At 48.1% G+C, this 10,955-nt stretch overlaps 1 protein-coding gene across 1 annotated transcript in view; it reads right to left on the bottom strand.

Moving 5' to 3' along the window:
- Nucleotides 1-6,575: 6,575 nt before the first annotated feature.
- LOC126529134 (sphingosine kinase 1-like) overlaps nt 6,576-10,955 on the bottom strand; it is a 90,247-nt gene continuing 85,867 nt past the window's right edge. The window contains exons 8-9 of the mRNA XM_050176740.3: nt 10,416-10,763; nt 6,576-8,504 (exon numbers count right to left, since the gene is read on the bottom strand). Coding sequence (XP_050032697.1) covers nt 8,454-8,504; nt 10,416-10,763 — 399 coding nt within the window. The 3' untranslated portion in view covers nt 6,576-8,453. The remainder of the gene's footprint in view (nt 8,505-10,415; nt 10,764-10,955) is intronic.

Below are 10,955 nucleotides of genomic sequence, written 5' to 3'. Positions count from 1 at the left end.
AAGGAGCACGTACACACAGTGAAAATAATGTAACACTGCAAATGTATTACATTTGGTTTAAAACAGAAATGTCAAGTTCTGTCCTATAAAGTCTTGGAAAATCCTCACTTCACTCTTGTTCAATAAGGTTACATTGTTTTGGATTAGGGAGTATCAGTGCGGTAATACATCGGCAAGTACAACGAAAATCCGAGTAATTATCTCTACAAAAATTCTGATGTGTGTTCTCAACTCAGTCGTTTATGTAAATGTGACGTTATAAGGAGTTAAGCGTTTAAACATCAGTAATAAAGCAGGAACTGTGAGTAATTTTCTCAGCACATATTGTCATAACTCATCTTTACTCAGTGGCTGTTGCGAACTTGATCTGTAGGAGCAATTAGCCGCTGAGTTTGTGTAGCCTTTCTGATGGCTTGCCAAAAATACATCAAGATCTAAACATACTTGACATCCATTTTTGTAAGGTTTATCAGTGTTTTTGCATTCCACCCTCGTCGAAATGCGGCCGCCGTGGCCGGGGATCCAACGCGCGACCTCGTGCCCAGCCGCAGGATGCCACAGACACTGAGTCGCGGCGGAGAGCAGCTAACAGCCTTGCGGATCTGCAACGAAAGCCTCTATACAACGAAATTATCTGTATAACGAAGACAATTCTGCCCCGGTTCTGTTGCGAGCTGTGCCGTGCGCGACATTTACAACGACTAATTTCGGAAGCCCCGGCCAGGCACTTCGTTACGAAGGCGTTCGATTTATTTGCAATTCTCTCAGTCACATATATTTACAAGATATCAAAAAGCGGACAGGTAAGTGGAATACGCTGGTTTGCCGGTCGCGCGAGATCACTATACATTGTCTACGTGAGCTTTGAAGAGGTTAACAAATTTGCCAGTATACAGCATAAACGATTTGCATGACGTATGTATTTTTGTCAGTTGTGGACTAGTTCCTAATTGAAACACTTCGTAGTATATTTTCCGCTGTGGAAACAGAGCAAGAATAAACTTTATTCAGAACAGTGAGCGAAGCGAACGTGGATATATAGCTCCTCAACTCTGCAGTTGGTGGTCTCCTCAGTCCAGGAGTCCAGCAGGTCGTTGGCTCAGTTGACCATAGAATTTCCTACGTAATTTTTGCAGGAAACTCTATGCAGTCGACCAACTTCAGCTGGTCATTGAACTGGCTCCGTCTACCAACTTGAGCTGCTCCGTCGAATTGGCTCCGTAGACCAACTTGAGCTGGACCGTCGAACTGGCTTCGTAGACCAACTTGAGCTAGTCCGTCGAGCTGGCTCCGTAGACCAACTTGAGCTGGACCGTCGAACTGGCTTCGTAGACCAACTTGAGCTAGTCCGTCGAAGTGGCTCTGTAGACCAACTTGAGCTGGACCGTCGAAGTGGCTCCGTAGACCAACTTGAGCTAGTCCGTCGAAGTGGCTCTGTAGACCAACTTGAGCTGGACCATCGAACTGGCTTCGTAGACCAACTTGAGCTAGTCCGTCGAAGTGGCTCTGTAGACCAACTTGAGCTGGACCGTCGAACTGGCTTCGTAGACCAACTTGAGCTAGTCCGTCGAAGTGGCTCTGTAGACCAACTTGAGCTGGACCATCGAACTGGCTTCGTAGACCAACTTGAGCTAGTCCGTCGAAGTGGCTCTGTAGACCAACTTGAGCTGGACCGTCGAAGTGGCTCCGTAGACCAATTTGAGCTAGTCCGTCGAAGTGGCTCTGTAGACCAACTTGAGCTGGACCGTCGAACTGGCTTCGTAGACCAACTTGAGCTAGTCCGTCGAAGTGGCTCTGTAGACCAACTTGAGCTGGACCGTCGAACTGGCTTCGTAGACCAACTTGAGCTAGTCCGTCGAAGTGGCTCTGTAGACCAACTTGAGCTGGACCGTCTAAGTGGCTCCGTAGACCAACTTGAGCTAGTCCGTCGAAGTGGCTCTGTAGACCAACTTGAGCTGGACCGTCGAACTAGCTTCGTAGACCAACTTGAGCTAGTCCGTGGAGCCGGAGCTGCATGGACAGCGCTGCCTGGTTTTGCCGAGTGGATGGGATGTGTTATGGGTGCGAGCTCAGAGATGGAGCTGCAAATTTCGAGTTCTTTCACGGTTTGAAATTTTATTGTATAAACTTTGGCAGACCTCATCAGACTAGACTAAGCGGTCATTGAGCAAGGCGATTTCTCAGTTTCCGCGTACGTTTTTTTATAGGGCAGCGGCTCGCAGCAAACGTCTTGAAAAACTGCAGTTTCCTTCAATGTACAAATGCGTTAGCTGAAAATACGAGTGTAATTTCGCAAAACACACGCAATTCTCGAAACAATATTTCTCGAAACACGCGCAACTGGTGTGAACTGGTGCGAAACTGGTTCGATGCTCAATTCGATGTGGTGGTGGTGATGCTAGAGGCGGTTTTAGGCATGGCAGATAAGGCCGGCGATTCGTCCCCCTGTACATGCGTTTCGTGTAGATAAAGTGATGAAGCGGGTACACGATTTCAATAAGTATGGTTACACACTTGGAATACCGGCTGCCTTCGATTTCGCAGTTGCAATTTGCTTTCCCCCCCTCCTCCACTCCCCCCGCCTTGTAAAGTTGCTTATGGAAAGCTTAATTTCTGAATTTCGACTGATTCGTCACTCGTCAACAAAATGCCACGTCGATAAGACGCGTTGCCGAAAATGTCGTTCCTTTCGCACTTCGTGCAGTGCCCATTTCAAAGTATTCCCTGAAACACCTGGTAAGTTGCACCGTTCCGTCGGCACAGCAGGCGACATCGTGGCGTTAAAACAATACAACTCGGGTGACTGCAAGCGGCGTACAGGTAAGGCTGTAATGGTATCGAACGGCACTGACGGCACATAAAACGTTCATAGAAGAAAACGCACATTTGAAAGTCCGAAAGGGACAGGTGGACTTTGAACAATACTTTTCAACAACAATAGGCTGGATAGGTCAGCTGAAGAAAAAGAAGTCGGCGCTATCGAGACACTCGTCAGGAAATGAGGCGGGCATCCAAAATATATATATATATATATATATATATATATATATATATATATATATATATATATATATATATATATATCAGCCTATATTTATGTCCATTGCAGCCTGAATCTCTCTCCCAGCTGTCCCCATCTTATGCCTGTAGATTTACTAATTTCATCACAGTATCTAATTTTCTACCGTCATCAACTGTGCTTTCCTCCTTATCTTTAAACACATTCTGCAACTCTAACAGACCACCTGTTATCTGCCCAAAGCACTAAATGACCTTCCCGGCTCCATTCATTCTTCTTAATGGCAGCTAGGATATCGGCTACCCGTGCTTGTTCTTTCGTCCACGCTGTTGCCTTGTATTCTATTAACGTTACGTACGCGTATCATGTTTTTCGTTCCATCGCTTTTTCCGCGTTCGTTGGCGCAAGATTCTTTGTTAACCTCCAAGTGAATGCTCCGTATGTCAGTACCAATAAAATGTCACGATTCTTATGTAGATTTGCCTAAGCTTTGTCCTTCTGGCTTCAAACAGAATTGCGACTGCAAAATTATAATTTTCTACAAAATATTGCATTATATATGTATGAATGCGCAGTGATAATAATAATATTTGGGGTTTTACGTGCCAAAACCACTTTCTGATTATGAGGCACGCCGTAGTGGAGGACTCCGGAAATTTTGACCACCTGGGGTTCTTTAACGTGCACCTAAATCTAAGCACACGGGTGTTTTCGCATTTCGCCCCCATCGAAATGCGGCCGCCGTGGCCGGGATTCGATCCCGCGACCTCGTGCTCAGCAGCCCAACACCATAGCCACTGAGCAACCACGGCGGGTCAATGCGCAGTGATTACGCATGAGTACAGAGTGAGTGAGTGAAAGAACTTTATTGCATGTGTACGGTCTTAATTTATTACCTTTGTACGTGCACGTTAAAGAAATTTTTTTTTTCCTCATAATTTAGGCCTCTAAAGGCAGATAAAATGTAACAACATATCTGCGGATCCCACGCACTGTGGCAATTGGTTTAAGCGAAGCGTTTATTGGTGTTTGGGAAAAACGCTGTTCCTGCTTAGCGAACTATTTGTAGGTAGAGACCACATGGCTCAGTTGGAGAGAGAGAGAGAAAACTTTATAAGATGTCTTTGCTGGGTCAAGGTGGGCGGGCGACTAGCCCTAACAGAGCTCCCCTTCTTCAGGCGGTGGCCAGACCTCCAGTCTTGGCAGCGTCGTAGGCCAGCCGGACTGCTCAGTCGGAGAGATCTTCATTGGGAACCGCCTCACTCAACAAAGAGGCTGCTTCGTTCGATAATGCAATTGCCACGCACGACGACGGTGGAGGACCGTGACGTCATGAAGATGGCTGTATGACGTCGACGCAAGGACGACGTCGACGATGGAACTACAACGACGGCACGACGACAGTGGCATGACAACGGTAGAATCCCTGCGGCAAAATTACGACGACACGGCGACGATTTAATGACGACAGTTGCACAACACTGACAAAATGACGATGACTGCGCGAAGGCTACGGCATGGACGACGGCGTGATGCCAACACTGAAATTATAGATTATATGACGACAGCTTGAAACGGGATGACGGTGACAAAATGACTACAATCACATGACATGACGACGGCATGGTGATAATGACGTGGCAACAATGTGATAACGAATATAAGAGATTACAATGGTTTCGTGACAACGGCATGACGACAAAAAGTTTTGAGGTTGCTAAAATGACGACGACTGCATCGAGACAGCATGTCGACGGCGGCTTGACGACAGTGAGATAACGGAGGTGGTTACGAACACGACGCAATGGCGGTGATGCAATGACGAATAAAGAAATGACAGTGGCACGACGATTGGAATCACTGCGAGAAAATGACAACGATGAAACAACCACGGCGGCATGACAGCGACTCCGCGATGATGACGAAGTGACGACGACGGATTCATGACGATGATGGTATGAAGACGACGGCTCGGAGACTGCGGTACGATGTCGGCGATATGACAACGCAGTGATAGCAAGAGAGTGAAGACGGCGGCAGGATGACGATGACATGACAACGAAGAATTGATAAGTGGCATGAAGGCGATGAAATCAGACGACAGCGTCACAACTACGGCGTGTTGGTGTTGGAGCTTACATCCACGCTCACGTGCATCACCTGCCGCCGCGGGCCGCCTCGATCACCTCGATTCGCACTATATGAGCTGTTTGTTTGTGCTACATCCAGTAGCGGCCAGTTGTACAGCACTATAGCCAGCAGGGACGAAAATGGTATTACGACGATGGTGCGACGAAATTACGTTCAGTATGACCCACGCATACCGCAAGGGACGAAAGCAGGGAGGAAGTGCGCCGTCTTGCAACGCCCGTAAGGAACCGGAAGGGAAAACGTTTTACTCCGGCGGTGGCTGCATATGGCGCGGATGAGCGCGGCGGGCGAGCCCTATGTTGAAAGCGAACAGCGATGGGTACAGAGTCTAGAGGCGCCGATGGATGATAGCTTCGTGTGCGTTGTATTCTCGCAGTTTAGTTCGCGTTGAAGCGAGGCAGCACGAAGGTCCATTCGCTCGCTGCTGCCGCCGCTCTTTCTCGCGCCGGCGTTTGACAGCGAGTGTCCGCGGTCACCGAGTGAGATGTGCTCGTGTTTGCTTGTGCGCACTTGACACCGTGCTTGCTACTTTAGTAAGCGAATGTTCACAAGCTTATACGACCGATAAAATTACTGTCCTTACTTCGCATAGCTGTCGAATAATTTGCTATCGCCATCGTTGCTTTGCCTGTCGGGCGAAACTGCAACCTTTCTCAATAAAAAAAATCGCAGTAAGAATGTGCCATTATTCATTGGCCTGAAGCCGTCGAAGCGGCATCTACCGCTCTTCAGCAGGCTCCGTTTGATGGCGCTCGGATGCAAGCAAAGCTTGTCTGTAAATGCCTTTAATGAGAGGAAAAAGTGTAGGAAGTAGGTCACGTGGTTATATATATATATATATATATATATATATATATATATATATATATATATATATATATATATATATATATATATATATATATATATATAATGCAACAGCGGTCTGCTAAGGGCCACCATCAGTTGCACTTCGCCCCTCGAAGAGACCGTGCATGTGTCGAGTAAGCTCCTGAATAACACGTTGCAATGTGGTGAACGTGGTTTCAATCAGGGATCTGGGACCTCGAATAGGTGCGACGTAATGCTAATGCATTTCTCTCGCATTTACCCCAGATTAGCCACTGAAACTTTTAAAGGATACTTCCGCTGCCTATATTGAACCTTTAGCAGTACATCTGGAGTTCAATGTCAACCTGGAGGGTAAGGTTAATTATAGTACAACTTTTCAGGTAGGCAACTTCGCTCGTGGGGTGGTGGTGCAGTAACTGTACCACAACCATACAGCTCCAGGTTTGAACTCGCTTAATAACTTTTTTTGCTTCATTTCACTTTCTTTTCCACGACGTTCTAACATAACGTCACCTGACTAACAACGTCTTAGCGTATCTACTAACGAGACGAACACACACAAGACGTTCCAGCGTATTGTTCAGTCGATTTATTTCGTCCTTGCATGTACAGCTGCTCATGACGGACAATACGGGAAGATCGAAGACCAACGGTCGAGAAGGCACCTTTGTATTTGGAGGAGAGACAGTCACTGCGTTTAATCTAATATATGCACATATCCAGGGGCTACAACAGTGTCTCTATTATTCTCAGTTCGTCGCGCAGGGCGTAGTTTCGCACGAATGCCCCTGACGATACATCTCACTTACTCGGAAAAAATATCTTACCTTAGAATACACCTTTGTCGAGACAAGCGTCAGTGCCGATACATATCGACCGCGCCCCACCACAGTACCACGTGAATTCGCTGTCAAGCAAGTTACCGTTTCTCGTCCATCATCATTTACGCGGTCACGTGATGTCTTTCACACACAAAACCATTAACACACTCACACACGCCAAGAAAAAAGAAAGAGGTGCGGGGGTAGTTTTTCGCAATCCGTCAGCTTTCACTACACCCAATTGCGGAGGATCATCGAAAAGAACGTCCAACAGTCGCAGCTGTAGATCGAGGTATCCGTCGTACCCTTCGTAGCGCCATCTCGGCGCAAAAATTAAACACACACGCACACACATACAGGTATTGCAGCACCAACAGCCCAGTTTTGCACAGACGCATCTCGCGGCTGCGACGAAGCGCCGTCACGTGCATGGTGTCAAGAGGAGCTTACTGCGTCTAAACATAGCCCCCGAGATCGCAGCCCGATCTCGGAGGCCATGTTCCGAGTCGCTTCTATCTACTAGCGCCGTCCGACGGCAGCTTCCTAGGACACCCCTGCATTAGATTCGATGTCTGCCAAACTGACTGCGAAGTCAGTAGCACGTGCAACGCTTCGCGAGTGCGAATAACAGAGACCGGTGACACCGTTGGCGAGTTTTGAGCACACTGCCGGTTTCTTCGAGCCGTGTTAATTTTCCTACAGTTCTGGGGAAAGAGGACGGTTGTCCACTTACATGGATAGTTGAAGGTCAGTGCACGAACCAGACAGCTGCTAAGGACAATGGGCAATATACCCGTAGGTTAGAAGTCGAAGAGATAACGAGACCGATCCGCGGAACGCATTGCTCACACATTTTGAGACACCCAATAAGCGAGACGGTATACGCGACTGAGTTGCCAGCTGCAACGATACTTTTACAGGGCGTATGTTCGCTGGCAAACACAGCCTCGTAGTACAAGAAATATGAGCACAAACCCGGTACAGGCATAGTGGAAGACTCGGAGGATCGTTGGGCCATCACAGTCCCGGGGATTAGAGGCTCGAACATTACGACGAAATTTCCGAGATAAAAAAGGATTTCTCGGCAGTGGGGAAAAACCGCAAAAAGAGGTGAAAATAATTTGGGGTAGGGAGGGAATGCTATACCTATTCAACCAAATCCGTAGCAATACAAACGTAAATATCAAATCATCGAGACCGTGCCGTTCCCGCGTCATGTACCGTGACGTCAGGTTCAGCAGGGACTAAAACATCACAATCTACATTTGATCCCTGCCCGTGAAATGAAGATTGTAGCGTCCGCACCTATGCAGACAAACGTCCATTTCCTTTGTCGTGGAACGATCCGCGTTCCTAAGCAAACTGCACACAAATGTTCACGAGGCGCGCACACACAGAGTTCTTGTACTTGCCGCGGGACTCGGGAACGCACCAGAGCAGGCAGTTGAGTCAATAGCTGGTCAACTTGAACTTAGCTCGCACGCCGCCGCACATGACTGGCTCTTGAGAAACTGTTCCAAAAAAAAAAAAACTATACCGCCGAACCTTGGCAGATCGAAACAATTCTCGCGGGCTTCCTCACATCTGTCCCTGTTGGCGATGCGTCTAAAATCGCGCCGCCTCGTACAATCCTAGAAGGTCAGAATTCGTCCCAGAGAAGGCAGCACCCGGGCCTGCAGAATCTGCAAGAAAGATGCAGACAGAAAAGGAAAGAAAGCTTTACTTGGGCAGAAGTTGAAACAGTGGTGGAGTATTGGTATTTCTAAACATAATTCCACATGAGTGATTTCGACAGAATTTACCATTAAGCAACGGTAGTTAAAAGGAATGACACAGAAAACAGAGCACGTTCAGGTCTGTCAAATTCACCGGTACGTCAGTGGCCCTGAAAGGGCTAAAGTCTGCTAAAAAGAAAAACTAGACAAGTACTAGCCCTGTCAGTTTGCCAAGATTGATTCAGTAGTATATACAACTTATTTAAAACCGATTCAGCCAAAGTCATTTTTCATTGCACTCCAGCCTTAAACGGGCATAGGCACTCAGATTGTCACATCTTAAGTTCCCACCAAGCTGCAGCAACACATACAACACTTAATTTGCACATCCATAGCACGAAGTTGAAAACACATTATTAGGTCATATGCGCAAGTTAGGAAATACAAACTGTTCCAAGCACCTATCACGACCTCAACGATTAAGTCTTCCTACGTGGTTTGCGGACCCTCACATACACGCCCTTAAAACCGGCTGTCAGGCAGAGCGGTGTTTGGGTACGAGAGAGCCTACTGAAAGTTTTGTCAAGCCAAGAGTCCACCCTAACATATTGTTTGGATTGAACCTTAATATGTGAATGGCTTTGCCTCACGGTATGAGTTTCTTCCGCCGTGAGTGTTGTTTCATATTGCATCCGCTATGCTCCAATGACCTTTTATAATGATTATTAAATCCTCAATTTTCTTTCCATCGTACAACCCGAGCCGCTTTGGCAAGGCTATTGTACAGTGTGGACGCCTTCTCGAATTGTGAGTTTGACTCAATCTTGGTTGCCTTTGTGAAACCATGGGTGTGATGTCATATATCGACATACTGTGTTACGGAGATCTGTGGCGAAGTGGTTCAAGACGAGAACGAAGAGAAGTTATCGAGATCGACTATTGCCAGAAAGCCGGGCATCTAGGAAAAGCCTTCTCGTCAAGGTTCCGCGGGCTACGACCATGGGAGCAGCATCGTGGACTTTTCCAGACCAGGTCACCACGCCCAGGGCCGTACCACTTGGAAGGGACGTAACTAAAGATCTCCAGTCCCTTGATCCCATGTGACTCGCATCTGTTACCCCTGACCCTGCCTGACCTTTAGCCCTAGATCGGGGCCTCAAAAAGGTTTACCGTCTTTCTCATGTCAATTCGGACTCATAATTTAATGCAGGGTTCGTTTTATCTTTTGTGAAAAAGATTTTTTATAGACATATGAACTTACACTTATAAATATACATATGTAGAACCCAAGATACTCCCTGAACGTTAGCCCTGCATCGGGCACCTCAAAATGTTTTACTGTGTCACATCACAGTATATTTTACGTTTTCTTTCAAGACCCGCGACTCAATTGAGGTACAAGGTGTAATGCGCACTTCGGTCTTACATCAAAATTTAAAGCAGGGTTAGTTGCATTTTTTTGTACGATAGGAGGCTTCTTCCAGACATCTGGACTTGCAGTTCTCCAATGTATCCAGATACAGAAGACTCTCCTGGAGTGGCAGCCCCGTATTGAGGGGGGGGGGGGGGGGGGGGTGCCTCAAAATGTTTTACTGTAGCACGTCAAAGTCTAGGCGAAGGTTTCTTCGAAGACCCACACTCGTGTTGACCCTCCCTGAGCGTCAGCGCCGCATTGGGGGGGGGGGGGGATGCCTCAAAAAGTCTTACCGTAGCACGTCAAAGTCTAAGCGAAGGTTATTTTCTTTCGAAGACCCACCCTCGTCTTTACCCTCCCTGAGTGTCAGCCCCGTATAGGGGGGGGGGGGGGGAGGGGTGCCTCAAAAGCTTTTACCGTAGCACGTCAAAGTCTAGGCGAAGGTTTCTCTTTCGAAGACCCACCCTCGTCTTGACGACCTCGCCGTCCACGGTGATGGTGCAGTCGGAGAAGGTCTCCAGGCGGAACGCGCGCACCGGTATGAGGCGGACGAAGGGCAGGTCCACGTGCTGGCCGGCCTCCTGCGCCTTGAAGTAGCTGAGCACCTGGAAGCGGGTCACCTCGCCGCGGATGATGAGCAGCCACGCGATGCCGTCGTCCAGCCGGGACTCGGGCGCGATGAACAGGTTGGTGCCCAGGTGGCTGACCGTGCTCGAGTAGCAGATGATGAAGCGCCCCTCCTCCACGGTCCAGTCCTCCGGCACCGGGTCCGTCAGCGCCGGGAACCACTCGGGCGCCGAGAGCGCGGGCTCCTGCGCGTACGTCGTTCGAACCGCAGGTGAGCGTTGCTCGACGACTTGGCCTGGTGCTCGACGTACACGGGGTATAATGCGCGACATGGCCTCGACATTTAGAGCACGGTCCGCAATATTTTTTTTTTTTGCGGGAAAGAATTCAAAGTTTCTTCTAGACATCTGGATACGCAGGAGTCAAAACTTCAAAAA

The sequence above is a fragment of the Dermacentor andersoni genome, chromosome 8 (genome assembly GCF_023375885.2).
Source record: "Dermacentor andersoni chromosome 8, qqDerAnde1_hic_scaffold, whole genome shotgun sequence".
NCBI classification, from domain to species: domain Eukaryota; kingdom Metazoa; phylum Arthropoda; class Arachnida; order Ixodida; family Ixodidae; genus Dermacentor; species Dermacentor andersoni.
This window is presented reverse-complemented; position numbering and strand designations above follow the sequence as displayed.